The sequence below is a fragment of the Mya arenaria genome, chromosome 17 (assembly GCF_026914265.1).
Source record: "Mya arenaria isolate MELC-2E11 chromosome 17, ASM2691426v1".
In the NCBI taxonomy this organism is placed as follows: domain Eukaryota; kingdom Metazoa; phylum Mollusca; class Bivalvia; order Myida; family Myidae; genus Mya; species Mya arenaria.
The window spans coordinates 24,682,442-24,706,923 of NC_069138.1; the positions used below are offsets into that span (position 1 = coordinate 24,682,442).

At 37.4% G+C, this 24,482-nt stretch overlaps 1 protein-coding gene across 1 annotated transcript; it reads right to left on the reverse strand.

Moving 5' to 3' along the window:
• Positions 1-1,899: 1,899 nt before the first annotated feature.
• LOC128223294 (uncharacterized) lies at positions 1,900-10,473 on the reverse strand. The gene is made up of 4 exons (XM_052932577.1): positions 10,375-10,473; positions 4,941-6,271; positions 3,474-4,649; positions 1,900-3,184 (listed from the first exon to the last, which is right to left on the reverse strand). The coding sequence occupies exons 1-4, from the start codon at positions 10,471-10,473 to the stop codon at positions 1,900-1,902; spliced, it is 3,891 nt and encodes a 1,296-aa protein (XP_052788537.1).
• Positions 10,474-24,482: the final 14,009 nt, after the last annotated feature.

Sequence of the window (24,482 nt, forward strand, 5' to 3'; positions counted from 1 at the left end):
TAAAATTGACCGGTAAAGAAAACATCACATACAGTTTAGTAGTGTTTGAAAATCGGACTCCATTTGCTATCGATAATCGAATCGAATCGGACGAAGCATTTCGATTTACTATCGGACAATAATCGATAGCTCATAATATGAGTAAGGAATACATTCTTTATACAAAGTGTATTCATGATCATTTACATGGTTAAACCTGGAATGAGTATGTGTGATGCTACAGTCATGCATTTTGCAATAGTAACTACACACTTCCATTACCCTTTTCTGTCCTAAATAATTTAACGAAAACACATAATAACACATACTTTATAAGTACACATCAATTTCAAAATGATGCTCATCGCATCAAGCAAGTTACCTTAGCATTTTCTACTTGTAAAGCATATTAAATTTTTGTGAATCAGCTTAACATTCAATAACCTGTTATATTAAACATTTCATAAGAATATCTTAATTTATTAATTCTTTCACAAAAAGTAAATACGTTTATTACAAACGGTACCAAAAAAAGGTTTCAAATACAGAATGCATCGAGCCGGGATCCCCGGTATTTGCAGGTAAGACCAGACCAACTACATCATAGATACAGGTTATTAATGAAGATTTATAAACTATATAAACAATTAAAAACCATTTGTAATTTTTGGCGGGTTTGTACTTTTTTAAGCAAAAGTGTTTGCACTCACCGCAGTTGTGTAAGAGAGTAATCATCCTTGTTAAAATGAACTTAACGGGAATTCACCGGAAGGAAAAAGTGACATTTACTCGACTTTTACCACAAAACAAAAAATACGTAGATACCGGAAGTACCATTAGCGATATCGATTTTGGAAAACCACTATCGATTGTCGCCGACATATCATTGTCAGCGACGATTAATCAATTGTACTCGATAATCGTTTCATCACTACAGTTTAGCATTTCAATCTCTTAATTTTAAGGGATTATTGTTAAATACAGTATACACTAGCACGCTGCATGATCGCTTCAATATTATATGATCATATCATCAGTATATACGGTATGCGCTTCCATATTACATGATCACATCATCAGTATATACGGCATAGGCTTCCATTTTACACCATCCCATCATCAGTGTATACGCTATACGCTTCCATGCTACATGGTCAATGGTCACATCATCAGTAAATACTGTATACGCTTCCATACTACATGACCACATCATCACTATATACGGTATACGCTTCAATTTTACATGATCTTAGCATCAGTATATACGGTAAACACTTCTATACCACCTGAACATATCATTGTAAGCTTGCGCATCGCTGAGCTCTGTTTATGTTTTTCACAGCAAAAGTGATTCCATCATAAGCCAACGTTACTTTAATTACTTCACATTGTAACGATGGGCACGATGGTAATTTTGAGAAAAAATATAGTTAATGACAAATAAACCCATGGGTTACAAATAGCTAAAAGGACTTCGTTCAGCAGGAGTTAAATCGCATATCATCTACTAAAGATAAAACTGTTTACTATTTTTGCGATTTGAAAATTGATTTTGTTCAGGAAAGTATTGTCGGTTAAGGTCTATGTAAATTTGTGGTTCAATGCATGATACAACTTGCGGTTCAATGATATAAACAGATTAGAAATTAGAACAGACTATGCAAGAGGGCTGCAATCATAATTTCAAATGCATTTAAGGCATGATATATGCAACGGGACCAGTTTCGGTTTGTACTGGATATTGATCAAGGTAATGACCTTTAAGTTAAAATTAAATAACATACCTTATTATATCTGAAATGTAGAATATGAAGTAGTAGGTTTGGAAGTGGAGATAGTTGTGCTGGTATTGGTTTTTGAAGCAAAGTAGTGATTGGTTGCAGAAGTAAGGTTAGGGTGATAGTCGTTGTTAAGGTAAGGTTATGGTGGAAGCGGTAATGGTGGCGGTAATTTCTTAAGTAAGGGTGATGTGGTTGTGGTTGTAGAAGTAAGGTTATTTTGGGTTGCAAAAAATAACTTATGGTGGTAGTGGTTGTGTAAAGAAGGCTGTGGTGGTAGTGGTTGTGGAAGTAAGGCTGTGGTGGTAGTGGTTGTGTAATGAAGGCTGTGGTGGTAGTGGTTGTGGAAGGAAGGCTGTGATGGTAGTGGTTGTATAAGGAAGGCTGTGGTGGTAGTGGTTGTGAAAGGAAGGCTGTGGTGGTAGTGGTTGTGGAAGGAAGGCTGTGGTGGTAGTGGTTGTGGAAGGAAGGCTGTGGTGGTAGTGGTTGTGTAAGGAAGGCTGTGGTGGTAGTGGTTGTGGAAGGAAGGCTGTGGTGGTAGTGGTTGTGGAAGGAAGGCTGTGGTGGTAGTGGTTGTGGAAGGAAGGCTGTGGTGGTAGTGGTTGTGTAAGGAAGGCTGTGATGGTAGTGGTTGTGGAAGAAAGGCTGTGGTAATAGTGGTTGTGGAAGGAAAGCTGGGGTTGTAGTGGTTGTGTAAGGAAGGCTGTGGTGGTAGTGGTTGTGTAAAGATAGCTATGGTGGTAATGGTTGTGGAAGGAAGACTGTGGTGGTAGTGGTTGTGAAAGGAAGGCTGTGGTGGTAGTGGCTGTGGAAGTAAGGCTGCGGTGGTAGTGGTTGTGTAAGGAAGGCTGTGATTGCAGTGGTTGTGGAAGTAAGGCTGTGGTGGTAGTGGTTGTGGAAGAAAGGCTGTGGTGGTAGTGGTTGTGTAAGGAAGGCTGTGGTGGTAGTGGTTGTGTAAGGAAGGCTGTGGTGGTAGTGTTTTTGAATTAAGGCTGTGGTGGTAGTGGTTGTGTAAGGAAAGCTGTGGTGGTAGTGGTTGTGTAAGGAAGGCTGTGGTGGTAGTGGCTGTGGAAGAAAGGCTGTGGTAATAGTGGTTGTGGAAGGAAAGCTGTGGTGGTAGTGGTTGTGTAAGGAAGGCTGTGGTGGTAGTGGTTGTGTAAAGATAGCTATGGTGGTAATGGTTGTGGAAGGAAGGCTGTGGTGGTAGTGGTTGTGAAAGGAAGGCTGTGGTGGTAGTGGTTGTGGAAGTAAGGCTACGGTGGTAGTGGTTGTGTAAGGAAGGCTGTGATTGTAGTGGTTGTGGAAGTAAGGCTGTGGTGGTAGTGGTTTTGTAAGAAAGGCTGTGGTGGTAGTGGTTGTGTAAGGAAGGCTGTGGTGGTAGTGGTTGTGTAAGGAAGGCTGTGGTGGTAGTTGTTGTGAAAGGAAGGCTGTGGTGGTAGTGGTTGTGGAAGGAAAGCTGTGGTGGTAGTGGTTGTGTAAGGAAGGCTGTGGTGGTTGTGTTTTGGAATTAGGGCTGTGGTGGTATTGGTTGTGTAAGGAAGGCTGTGGTGGTAGTGGTTGTGGAAGTAAAGCTTTATTGTAGTGGTTGTGGAAGTAAGGATGTGGTGGTATTTGTTGTGTAAGGAAGGCTGTGGTGGTAGCGGTTGTGTGAGGAAGGCTGTGTTGGTAGTGGTTGTGTAAGGAAGGCTGTGGTGGTAGTGTTTTTGGAATTAAGACTGTGGTGGTAGTGGTTGTGTAAGGAAAGCTGTGGTGGTAGTGGTTGTGGACGTAAGGCTATGGTGGTAATGGTTGAGTAAGGAAATATGTGGTTTTTGTGGTTGTGGAAGTAAGGCTGTGGTGGTAGTGGTTGTGTAATGAAGGCTGTGGTGGTAGTGGTTGTGAAAGGAAGGCTGTAGTGGTAGTGGTTGTGGAAGGAAGGTTGTCGTGGTAGTGATTGTGAAAGGAAGGCTGTGGTGGTAGTGGTTGTGTAAGGAAGGATGTGGTGGTAGTGGTTGTGGAAGTAAGGCTGTGGTGGTAGTGGTTGTGAAAGTAAGGCTGTGGTGGTAGTGGTTGTGGAAGTAAGGCGGTGGTGGTAGTGGTTGTGTAAGGAAGGTTGTGGTGGTAGTGGTTGTGTAAGGAAGGTGGTAGTGGTTGTGTAAGGAAGGATGTGGTGGTAGTGGTTGTGTAAGGAAGGCTGTGGTGGTAATGGTTGTGTAAGGAAGGTTGTGGTGGTAGTGGTTGTGAAAGGAAGGCTGTAGTGGTAGTGGTTGTGGAAGTAATGTTGTCGTGGTAGTGATTGTGAAAGGAAGGCTGTGGTGGTAGTGGTTGTGGAAGTAAGGCTGTGGTGGTAGTGGTTGTGAAAGTAAGGCTGTGGTGGTAGTGGTTGTGGAAGTAAGGCGGTGGTGGTAGTGGTTGTGTAAGGAAGGCTGTGGTGGTAGTGGTTGTGTAAGGAAGGCTGTTGTGATATTGGTTGTGTAAGGAAGGCTGTGGTGGTAGTGGTTGAGGAAGTAAAGTTGTGGTTGTAGTGGTTGTGGAAGTAAGGCTGTGGTGGTAGTGATTATGCAATGAAGGCTGTGGTGGTAGTGGTTGTGTAAGGAAGGCTGTGATGGTAGTGGTTGTGTGAGGAAAGCTGTGGTGGTTGTGGAAGTAAGGCTGTGGTGGTAATGGTTGTGGAAGTAGGGATGTGGTGGTAATGGTTGTGGAAGTAGGGCTGTGGTGGTAATGGTTGTGGAAGGAAGGCTGTGGTGGTAGTGGTTGTGGAAGTAGGGCTGTGGTGGTAATGGTTGTGAAAGGAAGGCTGTGGTGGTAGTGGTTGTGGAAGGAAGGCTGTGGTGGTAATGGTAGTGGGAGGAAGGTTGTGGTGGTAGTGGTTGTGAAAGGAAGGATGTGGTGGTAATGGTTGTGGAAGTAGGGCTGTGGTGGTAATGGTTGTGAAAGGAAGGCTGTGGTGGTAATGGTAGTGGGAGGAAGGTTGTGGTGGTAGTGGTTGTGAAAGGAAGGATGTGGTGGTAGTGGTTGTGGAAGTAAGGCTGTGGTGGTAGTGGTTGTGGAAGTAAGGCGGTGGTGGTATTGGTTGTTGAAGTAAGGCTGTGGTGGTAGTGGTTGTGGAAGTAAGGTTGTGGTGGTAGTGGTTGTGGAAGTAAGGTTGTGATGGTAGTGGTTGTGGAAGGAAGGATGTGGTGGTAGTGATTGTGTGAGGAAGGCTGTGATGGTAGTGGTTGTGAGAGTAAGGCTGTGGTGGTAGTGGTTGTGGAAGAAAGGCTGTGGTGGTAGTGGTTGTGGAAGTAAGGCTGTGGTGGTAATGGTTGTGGAAGTAAGGCTGTGGTGGTAGTGGTTGTGGAAGGAAGGCTGTGGTGGTAGTTGTTGTGTAAGGAAGGCTGTGGTGGTAGTGGTTGTGGGAGTAAGGCTGTGGTGGTAGTGGTTGTGGAAGAAAGGCTGTGGTGGTAGTGGTTGTGGAAGTAAGGCTGTGGTGGTAATGGTTGTGGAAGTAAGGCTGTGGTGGTAGTGGTTGTGGAAGGAAGGCTGTGGTGGTAGTGGTTGTGGATGGAAGGCTGTGGTGGTAGTTGTTGTGTAAGGAAGGCTGTGGTGGTAGTGGTTGTGGGAGTAAGGCTGTGGTGGTAGTGGTTGTGGAAGAAAGGCTGTGGTGGTAGTGGTTGTGGAAGTAAGGCTGTGGTGGTAATGGTTGTGGAAGTAAGGCTGTGGTGGTAGTGGTTGTGGAAGGAAGGCTGTGGTGGTAGTTGTTGTGGAAGGAAGGCTGTGATGGTAGTTGTTGTGTAAGGAAGGCTGTGGTGGTAGTGGTTGTAGAAGTAAGGCTGTGGTGGTAGTGGTTGTAGAAGTAAGGCTGTGGTGGTAGTGGTTGTGGAAGTAAGGCTGTGGTGGTAGTGGTTGTGGAAGTAAGGCCGTGGTGGTAGTGGTTGTGAAAGGAAGGTTGTGGTGGTAGTGGTTGTGGAAGTAAGGAGGTGGTGGTAGTGGTTGTGGAAGGAATGCTGTAATGGTAGTGGATGTGTAAGGAAGGCTGTGGTGGTAGTGGTTGTGTAAGTAAGGCGGTGGTGGTAGTGTTTTTGGAATTGAGGCTGTGGTGGTAGTGGTTGTATAAGGAAAGCTGTTTTGGTAGTGGTTGGGGAAGTAAGTCTGTGTTGGTAGTGTTTTTGGAAGAAATGCTGTGGTGGTAGTGGTTGTGTAAGGAAGGGTGTGGTGGTAGTGGTTTTGTAAGGAAGGCTGTGGTGGTAGTGGTAGTGGTTGTGAAAGGAAGGCTGTGGTGGTAGTGGTTTATGAAGTAAGGCTGTGGTTGTAGTGATTGTGTAAGTAAGGCTGTGGTGGTAGTGTTTTTGGAAGTAAAGCTGTGGTGGTAGTGGTTTTTGAAGTAAGGCTGTGTTGGAAGTGATTATGAAAGTAAGGCTGTGGAGAGAATGATTGTGGTGAAGGTGGGTGTGGAAAAACGGTTGTGGTTGAAGTAGTTGTGGAATTAAGGCTGTGGCGGTAGTGTCAGTAGTAGTAAAGCTGTAGTGGAAGAGGTTGTGGATATGAGGCTGTGGCTGTAGATGTTATGGAAGTAAGATTACCGTGTAAATAGTAATGGAAGTGGCTGTGGTGGAAATGGTTGTGGAATTAAGGCTGTGATGGAAATGGTTGTGGAAGTAAGGGTGTGTTGGTAATTTCTGTTGAAGTATTTTGAAGTAGTAGTGGTTGTGGAAGTAGGGTTGTGGTTGTTGTTGTTGTTGTTACAAGGCTGTGGTGGTAGTGGTTTCTGAAATAAGGCTGTGGTGGTATTTGCTGCGGTGGTAGTGGTTTTGGAATTGAGACTGTACTGGTAGTGGTGGTTGAAGTAATGCTGTGGTTGTTGTTCTTGTGAAATCTAGGTTGTGGTGGAGTGGAAGTGAGATAATGATGGTAGTAGTTATTGAAGTGCGGCCGTTTTGTTAAATGTTTGGGATATAATGTTATGGTGGTAGAGGATATGGAGTTGAGGTTATTGTGGTAGTGGCTGTGGAAGTAAGTATATAGTGGTTGTGAAAGTAAAGTTAAGTTGGTACATGTGTTGATGTAAGGTTGTGGTGTTAGTAAACATAAAGTGGTTACGGTGGAAAATGTTGTGACAGTTTTGAATGTTGAGGTTGGCTTATGGTGGTCGAGGCTGTTAAGGTAAGGTGGTTGTGTTAGTTATTATTTTGGTAATGGTTATGGAAGTAAGGCTGTGTTTTAGTGATTGTGAGTGTGATGTTACGGTTGTAGTTGTTGTGGAAGTAAGGTTATGATGGTAGTTGTTGTGGAAGTAAGGTTATGGTGTTAGTGGTTATGTAATGAGGTTTCGGTGAAAGTGGTTGTTTCAGAATAATGGTTGCGGTGGTAGTGGATGTTGTAGTAAGGATGTTGTGGTAGCGGTTAATGTGATGTTGAATGTGGGGCAGTGGTGAAAGCGGTTATGGTGCTTATGGTTGCGTATGTATGGTAATGCTTGTAGTGGTTTTCAAAATAATGATGTTGTTGCAGAAGTTATGATGGAAGTAGCTGTGGAAGTTTGGTTATGGTAGAAGCTTTTTTTTTGGGGGGGGGGTGATTATAAAAGGTTATGGTTCTAGTCGTTGTGAAAGTAAACATATAGTTGTAACTGTTGTGGAAGTAAAACTTTTGCGATAATTGTCATGATGAAAGTTGTTGTGGAAGTTAGCTGATGTTGACGGTTTGTGTAGAAGTAAGACTATTGTGGTAGTGGTTATGGTGGTAGTGGTTGATGACGTGGTTATCGCTGTAGTTGAATTAAGATTTTGGTGATAGTGGTTATGTTTGTAGTGATTGTTGGAATATTTCGGAGGTGAAAGTGGTTTAAGTAGAGGGTGGTAGTGATTTTGAAAGTTAGGCTGTAGTGGTGTTGGTTGTAGAGGAAAGGCTGTGGAAGATTGGTGGGTTTTTTTAGTGGTAATGTTGGTAGTGGTTGTGGAAGTGATGTTTTGGTGGTAGTGGTAGTCGTTATAAATGTAGTGGTTGTGGAAACAGGGTTGTGGTGGAAGTGGTTGTAGACGTAAGGTTGAGGTGTTTTTGTCATGGAAATAAGGCTGTTCTGATAGAGATTATGGTGGGTGTGTTGTCGATTTCACGCTGTTGTGGTTATGGTTGTGGTTGTGAAAAATAACGTAAGTCCAACTGAGAGGAAGCATTCAAATTAGGATTTTAAAAAAAGGTATGCAGGTTTGAAGGCACTCCCAAAGTACATTTTAGCGACTTGTAGTTTCAAATAATGTATGATTGTGTAAACCATGCATGTTTCCTCCACTATGTTGAAATTAAATCTTTCCTTTGACAATTTTAGGGTGAGAACGCCGGGTGCGCCCCATTCATATAAATAATGCATATAATAGCATTATTTTGTGCTCCATTTGTCTAATTCTGTACATTTCAGTTAGTTCACGTCATATGAGCCTACATAGCTTTTGTGAGGATTTGGAGTCTGCAACCAAAGATGACGGACACAGTAATACATATACTCGATTGAAATAATACAACAGAATATACATTGACGAACCCAATAGCCAACAATTTAACGATGACCTTATTAAGAGCCATACAAATATATGCCTAGCAGTTACTTAATGAGAGACACACAACGTAAAAATGTAGTAAAGATAATAGAGCCGAAAGGGCATAGTTATCCCATGGAAATATTATTCATGCCACCATATAAAAACATCAACTAATGTGTGTCGTAAGTTTATGCGATCCGTAGTGTACTAAATCCTGTTCTATATACAACAGTAAACAGTTTTCAATAATGCAACAGGTAGCAGTTAAGTCAATCAAGAACGTTGACAATGTCAAATCATCGTTGCAAAAAAGCTTGCTTAAATTTTCGTGTGTATTTGGTGTCCATTTTTTATATGGTTTGCTTCATTGTTAAACATTCTTAAGCATATGCTCAGTAAGGCGTAAAATTTATATGTTTGTACCGGTGACTCTAACGTTCTACTGTCGACTCTAGTTAAGTTTAGCAAAAGAATGAGTTAAACGAGAATTTGGTAGGGTCATAACATGTTGTTTTTTTTAAAGAGAACGATGTTTGTAAAAATCTCCGCAAACGTCCTTAAATTTATTATTGTCTCCAGAGGGCGTTTTCTTGATAACTTCAATGATAATCAAAGTAAAAAAAAAAAATCAATTGTCAGGGATGATCTGAGCGACAACTGTGCATAATGGTCTCCAGCCACCATCACCTCCAACAGATTATCATTCGGACAGACGTTGAATCATTACAAATCATTGATGTCAATTAGTGATGCTGTCCAAGAAGAAGCACCCGCATTTAATCGTAGATGAAGTTTTTCGCGGCGATAAGTTTTAAGGCATTGAAATATCAATCCGTTTTTGATATTTACGACTAGTTATATCAAAATAGATCTCAACAGGTCTAAATGTCTATTTTTATATAAAACTGACTCAAATCATAATCCCGGTTAATTGCCCACCATGACTCAAATAGTTGTATGCTTTGTTGAATTAATTAATTTTCCCACTGATAAGGATGGTATAGATTTGTATTTTTTGGAGAAATAGATCTACTTGAGAAATTTACAAAAAAACATAAATTGTCCATCTTATTATATAGAAGATTTAATTAGTACGGTGATCTTTATTAATTAAACAAATTAAATTAAAGACATGGTTAAACGCGCAAAAACATGCTTTATATCCTATTTTTTTTACATAAATATAACGTACTATTTATTACAACTTATTCCCAATATACTAGTCGTATATATTTTTCATCAGCGTCCGATATCATTTGATAATATGTATGCAATCAATCGATCTAGCAGTAATTTATTTTGCGCCGCTGACTTCACGCAACTGAGCGCCGATCTAGAACACTTGTGTAGTTTTTTCCATATAAATACGATACCCTATAATTACTGCAAGTCCTCTAATTTAAGTATCCGGTAACTGAATCTTGCCAATGGTTACAGTCATTATTTTAAAAAAAGAGGAAACTTTAGCCTTTTCCAAAACAGAAACATTGCTAACCTAGGATTTGGGTTGTAAGTGTGCACTGAAAAGTATGCACTAAACAGGTTAAGCACTGCTCAATTTACTCAACTCAAAGTGATGTAACCATGTGTTTTGTATACAAAACCAAAACAGCTACCAAACCTTAATTCCTTTTACATACCATTTCGGTAATATAACAAAGATAAACCCCTGCACCCGGGCCCACTCCTAAATTAAGTTATATTGGTAACAACGGCTACTACCCAAACTACTATGAATATTTTCAAATGTGTCCATTTAGTGACCTTATGACATTTTCTCTGTCTTAAGTCGAATATCACCATACTATTCACAGTATTTAGTAATTGGGTTGCAAACGATTGATTTTCAAATATATATATTGCATGTTTAGCAAATTTTAGAGAAAAAAAATATATATTGTTAAGTAATCGTTTGACTTGATCCCTTCCCTCGGAACCGAAATTTGATTGGTCTTACATTGATTATTTAATTACTTGTATTTAATCTATTGAAATAATAAATGAACTTGGACGATATTAGTTGGCGGGCGCTGCATGTGCCCTCCTGGATGCATTAAAGGTGTTTATTTAACAAAGATCAGAATAATTCAAATCAGAATATAATTTAACCAAATGAGTACTTGCTCAGTTAAGCCCTTATATATCTTTGAAGATGCCACATCCTCCATGTCTGTCATTTTATCGCTTTTTTCCGCAGCATAATCCCTTGTCTGCCACATCCTTCGACGCCTGACAAAAGGGCAGTAGAAATCGTAGCTATCTCCAACTACTAACAAGCTTTACCAGCAAAAATATGAATATCATACCAAGTAGTCAAACCAAAGCAATACTAGCAAATACGGATAACTGAAACATACAACTTACATAAAAAGCCAGAAGTGCCTGGAAAGTAAGAAGAGTTCAGTGATTTGAGAGGAAAGTGAAGAACAACAAGTGTGTAAAGTGAATACTGACGCTTAATTATATGATATGACTTTAGTGTTTGACATTTAATTTTATGATATGACTTCAGTGCTTGACGCTTCATCTTATGATACGGCTTCAGTGCTTGACGCTTTATCATATGATATGACTTAAGTGCTTGGCGCTTCATCTTATAATATGGGTTAAGTGCTTGACGCTTCATCTTATGATACGACTTCTGTGCTTGACGCTTCATCTTATGATACGACTTCAGTGCTTGCGTTCATCTTATGATATGACTTCTGTGTTATTCCGTATTACGTAGTAAAACTAATAACAGATTATTGGATAGTGATAGTATTAGTTTTAATAGAACCTTCATAAAACTAATTTCCTTACCGAAATAGTGATAGTGTTAGTTTTATGAATCCTAAACTAATACGATTGAGGGCAGGAAATGAACAGAATGGGGCAAACAAACAAAGTCAAGCTTGCAGCACATGAAACAACAACAAGAGGTAATTGTGAAACCTTGCAAGTCACAATTGCATGTGCTAATTATTACTTAGATCGGGTATATCTAAATTAGTTTTCATAAAATCAAGATCGGCTAACATTTTAGTGGGAAGTCCACACATCCAATCTACATCCTTAAAGTAAGGTTCAAACAAAGTTGTCTGAATTATTATTTTCCAAGTTTAAGCGCTTTTTATAGAGTGAGGAGGAGAGTGGTAAATCAATAAGAACAACCTAGCCGATTATCTTTGGATTTAGTACTCTAATAACCTTTGTGCATGCGTGTCAGTGGGATGTCTTATTTCTGTTATCCTGGAAGCTGACAAGACGTGGAATACCGCTGCTAGAAGCGAAGCTGAGAAGTTCTGACGTAACGAAATGCCAGTGCTGTCTACCATTATCCGTGAGTTGAGATTATACAATATAATTTTTCTTTTAATAAGTTTTGTAGTTTGATCAAATATAACACAAGTTCGATCATTGTAGAAAAATATATTTCAGTGAAATAAACTGAAGATACCTGTTCTTGTCTGTTAAATTGATTATTAATGATTATTTGATAATTGAATAATTTATCAATACATTACTCCATAAAAACCTCATCCGATCAATCAATCAATCAATCAATCAATAAATCAATCAACCAATCAATCAATCAATTGATATGTAGCATTGTCTGTAAACTAATAAACATATTTTCGTATTTAAAAGCCAAATAGAAAACATGATTTTTCAATTCAGTTGGTTTAAAAAAAAGGCTAAATAAAGTCATCTATATGAAGAAATATATCCGAATGGTCTGAGAACAATAGCATTTTGCGAAAGTCATGACACGGTTACAAAATACAATGACTTTCTTGGTATTCAAACTACTCCCACGTTTTCAACAAAGCTGAATATCATTTCCTGAAAATAGTGGGCAAACTATCGAGTATGTTTTCAAAAATAGGTAATTGATACCGATACTGACAATCGATGATCGATTAACACTAGTTCAATACAAAACTAAGGCTAATTGGCTCGTTTGACAAGACTGTATTTTTTCCCATTTTCTCAAAATATATCAATGGATCAAGTGAATACACGATTATGTTTTCTTTAATCATTTAACTGATATCGATATTTACAATCATTGTTGAAAAACATTTTTTTAAAGTAACAGCTTGTTTATATTTATATATAATTAAGATTTTATATACTAATTATGAATATATATAGACAAAATATATTAGCTCCGGTCATTGGGTATAATGTTAAAATTGGCAATGTGTTTTATAAACGGGAACGGAAGAACGAAAACAAATATTCAATAATCAAGCATGCACCTTTAAGTGTGGTAGTTCGTAGAACAATGGGGTTCTTTTTGTGTGTGTTTATCATGGAACAAATATATTGAATAATTGAACAGCGAGGACCATTACAATACATGCCTCAAAAGTAACCGAGAATGCACGTATCTCACGAATTTGTCATTTGTTCAATGATTTATTCATGTCTAAAGTTCAGGATCAGGTGTTTCCAATTGGACAATTATATTATCCCGTACTATTTAGTTAGAACAAGAAGAAGAGCATTTTTGTTTAAGGTCAACATAACCAATCGACAAACATTTCACTATGGTACAAAGCATAGTTTAAAATATCGATATAACGTTTTTACTGTTTATACTAAACGAGTTTATTGGCCTAAGCAAACTATTACAACAATATAAAAGTATAAAGCATTCGAATGAGTACAAATTTAAATACGGCATACTTATATCTTAAATTGACAAAGTCTTCTTATTCATCCGCAAGGTACTTATTACAGTGAGAAGAGCTTAGCAAATGTTTACAGTTCTTTCATGAGAGTTACTGAACGAATGCAAAAAACAACAACAAATCACTATATCATATATGGCACAAGAAACAAAACAAGATTAAAGCCTTTGCACGGTTAGCGACAAATATAAGAATTAAGAGAGTGTCTTACCAGTACTATTCGATGAAATTGGCTTGTGTTAAATAAAAAAACTCGTATCATGTGAAACAAATGAACAAACAAACTAACAGTTTATTTGCTATAAAGCCACCAGCCCATGCAAACGTCACACAATACATACACGAAAACTACTTATGCAAATTAGTGAGCATGGATTAAATAAAAGCATCTGTCAAAACATAGATAAAGTACATTTTGATACAAAGGCATTGATAACTTATATATACAATACGATATACTAACAGTCGAAACTTGTAACAAGTATGTAATGTTTATTCCTGGAAAAGTGAATTTCTCTTTTCAAAAGCTGAGTATAAATAGTGTGCAGTTTTTTTCACAACTTTATCAATATTACAAGACATCAATATATTGAACTTAATTATATTTGGGTTCTCATAATATTTTTTTTATATATATTCTTGTCTAGTAGTATCAAATAAAGTACACACCAAAAGAAAATGATATTCTGTCTATACATCTTAACAATGAGGACAAAACCTTAACCATCTTTCAACATTCGTATAACGGCCACGTTCAATTGCTAGCGTATGAGCTGAAGCTCGAAAACGAGCATACACACAAAGACAATTTACATACGCTTCAGTCTCAAAATTGGATTTAAAGCCGATATAAGCTTGTAATTTGGCACTATTTATACAACTGCTACGCCATGACTGAACATATTGATCTTTAAGTCGTTGTAAGTATGTTGCTATAAAGCATTTTATTGGTAATACACTGGGCTTCCAAAACATAACCAAAGCCATTTGAAAATTATTTTTTTCTTAAGTGGGTTACCAAATTCACTTAACCAACAGTATCCAAAGATTTCAACATCGTATAACATTTGTACACATATCTATGTTTTGGCATACTTAAAAAAATTAACCAATAGCATATAACACGCTTACAAGAAAAAAATATACAACGGGAATCGACCACAGTTTCCTAAAATTGGAGCATCACATGTGAAAAGAGGTACAGAAAGAAACCTTTTACAGGCATAGTTGTGCACTCTTTCGACACCTTCATGTCTATGTAATCCCCAAATTTCAGACCCGTACAGTAATATAGGTACAACTTTTGTGTCAACACTTTTGAAATAACTAAGTTTTTGTAAAGGCATTAAATCATACAGAGAATTTAATAATGATACAAGAACCCGTCTGAACAATGAATTATTATGTAATTATATACTGTTCCATGTGGCGGGGGTTATATTTCAATCAATCTTCCGTAATAAAAGGTATCTAAGACACATTAATTTAGTTGCCGACTGTTCCAAGTCAGAAGCTACATCCATATATGAAGACATTTTGATGAATGTGCAGTGATGTTTTCTCGTTCAGTCTGAGGCCTTAACCATGTGCCTCAAAACATATTCGTGAAGGTGTTTACTACAAGGCTTGTCTCTGTAGTTTCCATCTTTGTAGTAAGAATTTTGGTGACACCAATCGTTCTTGTGTGAGTGTGATTGGATGGATATTCTCATTTTATTCTCGGTCCCGGTTTATTGCCTTGATCGTTTGATTTATTTATCTAGTGGTTTTGATTGAGGTTTTTATTAAAGCATAGTAATTGCTGTGTGACGGCCAGCTTCTGCAAAAACGTCCCAGAGAAGGTTGCTTAGTGATCCACCCAGCTTTTTGATTAACAGAAAAGGAAATAAGAAGAATGCCCACATAATAGCAGCCATCTTCCATCCATGTTCTTCTTCGTAAGAAGTACACAATTTTACTATTTTATATATGTCTACAACCAAGCTTTGATATATTTGTATCAGCACTGTGGCGGTGAGAACCTGACAGCTCCTCAGTATACCAATGGCACATTCGGTACAAAAATGTTCACAGTTTAAATGACACAAGTTATATTGCGCCTCACGGTTTGTTTTACGTTGCTTTTCCGCGTTTTCAGCAACGTCTTCCAATGTATATTCAGAAGTAGCATATTGTCTGATCAAAATCGTGTCCAGATCGTATACCTGTTCTTCTCGTTGAATACGTTCCCCATGATCGTGGTGCTTATCAGGAGTGTGTATTACAACAAGTGTTGCTTTTCCGGGACTGGGGTTTTTCTTTACCTCTACGATTATAGCATGGTGTCTATAAGGGCAACGGCCACACAATCTAACTCCTCCTGGAACGGAAATGTGTTGTCCTCTTTTTAATTGAGTGGCGTCTGCAGGCTTTACATCATCTATGCCTTGATGAATGTTCGTGATAAGTTTGAATAACTTTTCATAAATACCAAACGCTTCATTCAAATTTATTTTATCATCCCATGTTCCCACCTTTTCTGTATATAATACACTCAGAGGTTTTGGTGATGTAGCAAACGGTTGAAAAAAGGAGCTTACGATAGTTTTTAACATTTGGGCCTCGGGTGGGGTCGGCTATGAAAGGCGCAAATTCCAGTACTTTTAAGCATCGAGTTGAAGAAATTGTAACAAAAGTCCAGGTTTTAAATGGCTTTGCTCTGATGTCCTTGTCAAGTTTCTGAAAATCAATTTTAATACGACCATTACTCAGTTATTTTTCTTAAAAAATTGGAATAATCCCTCGAATAGCATTTCTTAAATTTGGAAGAGTTACTGATAGCACTGGTACATTATATTGCTTGAATTGAATAACATTTGGAATGCCCCGATTGCAAGGCCAAGAAACGCTTTGAAGGAGTATGTTCTCGGATAGTCGCGAATTTAAGTTAAGTTTAAATTAAGATAAAAAGTGTATTTCTCGTGTATTAATTGTAAATAAACACCTTACACTCTGAACCCATTGAATAACAGTGTGCATGCAATACACAAGTTACAGCAGACGTCATGTATTGGTGTGGTTATAAACACGACTGTTGTTCTGGTGAATAATATTAGTATTGAAATATTTAAGTTTACTATAACGATACCGTCATTTTAAGGAAGCATCCGAAAAATTTCAAAAATATAATTCGGAACAACAGGAAACGAAATTTAATTCCAAGTAACTAATGTACCAGTCAATTGTAACCACGGTCCCCCAGGTCCGGGGGTATACCGGGTATAGCCGTTGAAATGGGCCGTGTTTTAACCTTCCAGGTGGCCCCGCAGTGCCGGGTGAATGCGGTGGTTTTGTCATCGCGCCAAAAATAGCGGTTGATGGGCCTTACCTAGGGTCCCTGAGGTGCGGGGGCATTTTGCGGGAATTTTACCAGCAGTTCGTCATAGCAGGACGGGGATTTTACCCGGGCTTGGCTGGACGGAAAGGCAAAGTCCCCGCTATTCCCCGGACCTGGTGGGGCCGTGGTTACAATTGACTGGTGCATAAGAGCTAATAATCACACGTACATATCAAATAAGCCAACAAATCAGGAATTCGTCATCCAAAAATATAAAAACAGGTCGATGTATAGTCTCTCTGGTATGAATTCCATACATACAATAGGTGAGGGACAACTAATGTTTGCTAAACATAACCGAACACGAAAGTAAAAATGTTAAATGTAAAGTGTTGAAGTATATATCTATATCAGTCGTTCTGAAATGTTCATAGACAACATTTTTTGCATTGGCCAACATTAATATAATTTTCTTTATAATTATTATTAGGCATTTGAGGCCGTCAAAGTATTCCGATTTAATTGCTTCTAATGATTTTGAATAAGATATGAGGTTTCGTTTGATCAAAGGGAAAACATACTTTATTGGCTAATTCTGAAAATTAGTTACGGTATATCCGAGGAATGCAATATCCATTTGGTGTGACCTCACCCTTCCTTTTATAATTCCAAACAGCAATTTTTACAACTTAATTTTCTGTAATACAATAACGCGCTTAGATTTATTTGCTATATATTTGCTATATGGGCATGGTATGATTGTTCCGCCGGGTGAATAGTTACCATTACGTGCATTTCTCTTTCCTATTGCCCTACTTTGAACTATGAACATATATTTAAACGTTTGTCATTGAACAAAACCTACATAAAATGAACAAGGGTATAGCAATTGGATTAATATATTTGTAATATATAAATATCTAATACTTACTGAATGATGTTAAATCACACACAGTTCAATATTTTTAAAGAATACGGAGATTTGAACACTAAATGTTTGAAGTTTAACCACGAAAATGGACTGGCAAATAACGCTATCGTCTTAATTTCATAGATCGTATTCATGCTATTGGTGCATTCTAATACTCATGTTACAGTTTAACAATAAAACGCATAATAGCGCATTGGTGGGTTTAGTTTGAAAGTTTTTTTTCTTCTATTTTACATTGTTATTATCATAAACGTAATCATTTGCTTTACAAATGATTGCTGTTTTTCACGCCTGTCAAATTCTTCCACCATTGTACCAATCTAGTTCCAATCTAATTAGGATCTTATCTTAATAGTTAAAAGCTTTGATCATGATATAAAGCTTTTATCACGATCTAGGACTTAAATCAGATTGCCTTTTCCTTTCGTAAAATTTAATTATGGTCGTAATATTTCCTAATTATTCCATGCATCTACGATCATTATTTCATATATTTAGCCCAAATTTTACTTTTTATAGTTTTTCTTGAGAATTTCCAATCAGAGAGATTATCAAATTTTAAAATCTGGATATTTTCATGTGGACAAAATACAAGACTTCTTTGCTATCAATGATAGAAACACAAGCCAGTTTACTTTATCATTTCATATATCGTGTGTTCGCTTGTATACTGTGCTTAACTTCAAGACCACAACCTCAGATTTTAGAATATTTTGACAACATCGTTGTGGTAATTTAGTTTCTTAACACAACCCATCACGGATTTTCAGTAATTTCCGGTCGGAAAGACGATGTTTATAATGCACTCACGTTATTCCTTAGGCTAACTATGTACTGGCATATTGCATATTATTGCGTGTGTGTCTATAAATAATACTATATAGTTGATGAGACACTTTCAGAGGTTTGCAAGAAATAAAGTGGATGATAAAAAGCAAAATCTAAATTTTGGATTTATTATATCTTAATAAGAACAGACACGTTGATGATTAGTTGTCCGGATAGCGCAGTGGAGACCAGGGTTCGATTCCCGGCCTGGGCGCATGTGATTTTGGTAAGTGGTCACCAAGCCGAAAAAGTGAGTTTTCTCCGGGTACTCCGGTTTTCCCTCATCTGAAGATCAACCTCTCGCTCAACATCGTGCCAAAACGAGTGACTTAGCTTAAGTTATAATTTAACTTTTTCAAATTGTTATAAAATGTACGTATTACATATATAGTGTTTAAACTAAACGTTTATGACCCTTCAATTAAAGATCGGTAAGTTAAACAAAGGTTTAATATATATTGCATTACATCAAGATGTCTTCAAAACGAAAATGGAAACAAAACGGACAAGCCACGCAGCCATCATGATCACAACGATCATGATAAAAGGCAAGAATAAATGCGGTTTTTTGTTTGTTTGTTTCTTAAAATGTAGAAAAAGGTCAAATATGTTTATGCAAACATAATAAAGTGAGATCTGGGATAAGGCTATATCTTCAGAAGAAATTCTAGAATAGAGTATAATTTACACATTCTTCGTTAGTGTTTTCGTTTCCCATCGTAGAAGATCGCTCCTTTTTCATCTCCAGGTAATATGAATAACTTCTACGTCAACGTTGTAGTCGATGTTTGATGTTGACAAAACTTCGACAATACTATGAAGATGTTTGTGGGTGAACATTCCTGCGATATTACCAGCAGAACGAAATTGTCCTGGTACAGCAAAATTCATTCCGCGTTTTAAATCACTGAAACATTCAGTTGTAAAGCCCTGAACATCACTTCACATACACAATTTAAAATTGGCTCCTTATCAATATTAATTGACATAAATGATCTAAGGTGAACTTATGTATTTTAAAAAATACCGTTCATTAACCTAACATTAGCAATAAGCAAAATATTTGTTTGAGTCCGTGCGAACAATTTGCCATGAACCTTGATATTATATCCCAACAATCTAAGCTTCCCGACTATCACTCACGACGCTTCTACTCCATTGTTGAGACATATCAAACAAAACATCACGTAGTGTTTAATCATTTTCGTAAAGAGATATAGTTGTAAGGGAGTACGCTTCTAACCTCAGAAGCTTCTTAAAGCTATCCACTTTTGTCACAATTTAGGTTGAAGAAAGAGGTACAAACTATCTATCATCGTTTATAATACCTTTTAGATTGATATGATTAAAGTAAGGAGCCGATATACTTACTTGTACAAAGATACAAAGCAGATTAGTTGAGGTAACGTTTTACTGGAGTGCAGAGATGATTTGGCTTATCCGTTTAAATGTGGTATATTTAATTTATTAAGTAGTCTTGCTCAAAGGGAAAAAAGAAACCTTATCTTTACAAAGATTGGATGTCAAAGTTACCTGCTGCATTTTTGGCTACATATCAAGAGAAATGTGATGTCTTAATGACGATAGTTCAATAGTTGTATCGTTATATGTCTTCTAGTTTGATGTTTGCTTTGCTTTGATAACAGGACGTTGGCTACGTTTAGGCTTCTGAACTTGTCTCTTAAGTTTCATGTGTTTTCATAATATACGAATACATTTCATTGAATGAAATAAACGTGTTTGAATGTATCGATTTAGCAAAAAGTTCTACTCTGATTTTCAATGATATCATGCGATTTTCTTTATAATTACCAAATCAGGTCAACTGTATTGATAATGGTTTGAATTGGCGGCAATAAAAGTACAAAAACGTATTCAAGGATATTCGAAACTTGATGTCAAACTGACACTTGACACCTCACGTAATTTTCGTATCATTATATCAACAAAGACGCACTCGATAAAGAACCCGATTATAAAAGCGTTGTAGATCATGATTGTTTCGGGACAATTGATTTTAAAATGCTCTGATGTACAAGTTTGAGATTATATCATGAATTTCTGTATCAGTATGAAAGGCCTTGTCTACCAAGGACGAAACTTGTATAAACTTACACATAGTACCTGTTTGTGTTGTAGAAAATACGTATCCCTCTTTGCATCTGATAGTTGATTATAATTAAATGAAAACAATAAAAGCCATGAATAAACATCTCACTATTAAAGTCTTAATCTTCTAAAAAGCTGTCGGGCTGAAATTAAATGACAGGAGAAATGGATCCGTTTTAGATAAACCGTATATTGTGAAAGTTATCATTACGTTGTCATGTTTCAATCGCCTGTGTGTGTAAGTTAATAAGAGCACAATATTTCAATCAGAATAATATGATGTTTCAAATATTATTGTATCATATTGTTACTACGAATGTATGGATCTAATATGATGAGTAAGAATGGCGTTTGCTTGTTTCATTGTACGGGTGTCCACGTTTGCCAAGAGTCCGAACGAGAGGAATTGGTCTGTTAAGCCCATATAGTTCTCTTTGCAGATGCTCTGTGTCAAGAGTCCAAACGATAGGAATTGTTCGGTATAGCCCATGTAGTGCTCTATGTAGATGCTGAATTAAGACTCCAAACGAGAGGAATTGTTCAGTAAAGCCCATATAGTGATCTTTGCTATGTCAAGAGTCCATACGGGATGAAACGTTCATTTAAGCTCATATTGTCATTTTTGCAGATGCTGGGTCAAGTATGGCTAGGAGGGCATTTTAGCTGAAATGTTGTGCTTAAGATCATCTCTAGCTTTTTTGACAAATTCACAATCAAATTAGGGGTGAAAAAATGAAATTTTAGTATCAGGATGTTCATTAACTTAAGACGAACAGGATGATGGATTTAATTTTGGAATTACTAAAATACTTTTGAAGAAAATAGGAATGAAAAGATTTTTCTTTGTTGTCTGGATTTAACCTGGATATTGAATATTGGATATTATCTATTTATTGGATTAAATTCTGACACTGTTGACACTTACCCTAAAATATATAAATCATGAGTTCAAAAGAACAAAGGGACAAAAAGACCAATTCAAAATATTAGCCCCCGGGCAAAATATCAGCAAAAGGTGATGAAAAACCAACTGCCAAACGGACAAATTCTGAAGTCAGCAATGATAGCATGGACAATGGGGCAATACAGAGACAGTTAGATGTGGTGAATGAAAACCTATTAGAACTTAGGGGTGATCTCAAACATATGCTTAAAAAAGATGAGGTAGAAAACTTAATCACCAGTACTATATCAAACATTTTAAAAGAGTTGAAACAAAAGACTGAAGATAGGATCATGAGGATGAAGAAGGATATTGAAGAGGATATGAAGGCAAAGATTGATACAGACATTGAGAAACTGGTTAATTTAAAAACCAAGGGCCTGGAGGACAAAATTAATAGTTTGGAATTTGACAATAATGCTCTTAAGGAAAAGCTGGACAGGTCTAAGAGTTATTACACTAAAGAAATTGACAGGCTAAAAGACAAGGCAAATGAAAATGGACGTATCAGTCGGGAAGCCAGTAAGAAAGCAAATTATAATGAACAGTATTCAAGAAAATATATTATCAAAATCATGGACATTAAAGAAGATGGTAATGAGACGGAAGCATTATTGTCAACGAAGGTGATTTACATTCTCGGGGACCAGGGTATCAAACTTGAGAGCCATCAGTTTGTTGCTATCCACCGAATTCCGGGCGGACGTGGGCATGCCAAACCTGTTTTGATGAAGCTCCGTAACAACAATGACAAGGCCATGGTGATGAGGAAGAGACGGGAAATGAAGACTGCGGGTCATCGCCTCGTTGACGACGTGACCAAGATGAACACGGGTCTGATTAGCAGACTAACCCTTCATCCAGCCATTGACAGTGCCTGGTATTTTAATGGTGCAGTTTACGGACTTACTGGCAGGAAGGAAAGAATAAAGTTTGATGTGTATGACAATATTGATGCTGTTATGAGAGCTCACCGAGAACGGAAAACAGTGACATCATAAACTATTTACATTCAATGTGACTGGATAAATTACCTAATATGTGCATGGATTTAAAATTTAACCAGTAAGCAATTAGCATTTGCATTTCCTTTGAAACCTGTTTTTTAAACTAAATTGACTTCAATTCATGTTAAAGTCATATATTTTTTATTTTTTTTATTTTATTTGCATAGTATTTGAAACAAGTTTACATGTGCATAAAGAGTAACCATGTGCTCCTTATGTTTGTATTTTCACAAGAGCGCCACCTATAAGTCACTGTTAGTATGTACTCATTGGACTGTATACTACATAATTATGGGTTTTTACTAGTGATAAAAATAGAGCGGCAGAGGTCATTGGTCATGTCAAGTTACAATTATTATGTGCTCACTGATCTGTCAATATGATTATATCAATATGTCATTCACTGTTATATAAATGCTTCATTGATCAATAATTGTAGTCATACAGGTACTACTAAACCTTTGCTGTTAAGCTTTACTTAATATCTATTCAGGTTATTTCGCTGATAAGAGAGTTTTATCTTATCAATTATTGTAATAAGATTTTATTATACTTGGGATTGTGTTTTTGGAAAAATTGCATTTTTTTCTGTCTTTTCGACATGTTCATTTTCTCTTTGCACTTATTTTTATGTTCTTGTATATTGAGGTATAAGTTGTTCATGCATTTTTGTCTATACTCAGTATTTACCTTTTACTCTGATGTATGTAACATTAAACTGTGGTCATTCACTGTTAGGAAAATGATAAATAATAAAGTTTCTGTGGGCGATATTTGTAATGACTGATTTAAAAATTATTACTTACAACTGTCGAGGTCTAAAAGACAACAATAAAAGAAATGGTTTTTAATTTTCTAAAAGCCCAAAAGGCACATATTTATTGCTTACAAGACTGTCATTTTATACCAAATATGGAAAAACAAATTTACTCACAGTGGGATGGTCAATCCTGTTATCATAGTTTTGGTACGTCAAACTCCAGAGGAGTTTCTATTTTATTTACAAAAAATATTGACTGTAAAGTACATAGGATTGAATGTGATCCACATGGAAATTATGTAGTGCTTGATTTGACCTATGGATTAAAAAGGTTTACATTGTGTGCGCTTTATGGCCCAAATTCAGATAGGCCAAGTTTTTATACAGATATTTTCAAATTAATTGACAAGTTTGAAAATGATTCTTATATTGTTTGTGGTGATTTTAACCTAGTACTTGATGTTCAGTTAGATTACAAAAATTATAAAACTTATGATAACAAGAGATGTTTGTCAAACATTATGACCCCCTGAGCGCCATGTTGTCAGGATTAAATGGACAATTGAATGAAATATGCATGGACCGAAATGACAGCTGATTTGTTACTGTTTTAAGATTATGACCATTAAAGTGTGAGGATAAAGTGTGTTATGACCGTCATGACCTTTGACTCTATGAACTCAAAATCCAGAGTCATCAGCTGGTCACCAGAAACCTAAATGTCAAGTTTGAGGGCCATGGGTGCAGGCATTGTCAAGTTATCACAAGACAAGTTTTTTTTCGTTCAAGGTCACTGTGACCTTGACCTTTGACCTGATGACCCATTAAATCATAAGGGGTCATCTACAAGTCAGATGCAACTCCAAGTCAAGTTTGAAGACCATGGGTTCAGGCATTGTTGAGTTATCACTCGGACCACCTTTTACCATTCAAAATCACTGTGACCTTGACCTTTGGCTCTATGAATCCTAAAATCAATAAGGGTGATCTACTGGTCAGGCTTAACATCCATGTCAAGTTTAATGATCATAGGTTCAGGCATTGTTGAGAAATCAGTGGGGGAAGATTTGTTAACTTTTTTGCGTTAAAGGTTACTGTGACATTGACCTTGGCCTGATGACCCCCAAAGTCGATAGGGGTCATCTACTGGGCAGGCCCAACCTTCATGTCAAGTTTGATGACCATAGGTCCAAGAATTGTCGAGTTTGCTTTCAAGGTCACTGTGACCTTGACCTTTGACCCCTAAAATCAATAGGGGTCATCTACTGGTCAGGCCCAACCTCCATGTCAAGTTTGAGGGTCATGGGTGCAGGCATTGTTGAGTTATCACTTGGACAACCTTTTATCATTCAAGGTCACTGTGACCTTGACCTTTGGCCCAATGACCCCTAAAATTAATAGGGATAATCTTCTGGCCAGGCTCAATCTCCAAATCAAGTTTGAGGGCCATGGGTGAAGGCATTGTTGAGTTATCACTTGGACAACCTTCTACCATTCCAGGTCACTGTGACCTTGACCTTTGGCCAGATTACCCCCAAAAACCATAGGTGTCATCTCCTGCTCAGGCCAATTCTCCAAGTCAAATTTGAGGGCCATGGGTGCAGGCATTGTTGAGTTATCAATCGGACAACCTTTTACCATTCAAGGTCACTGTG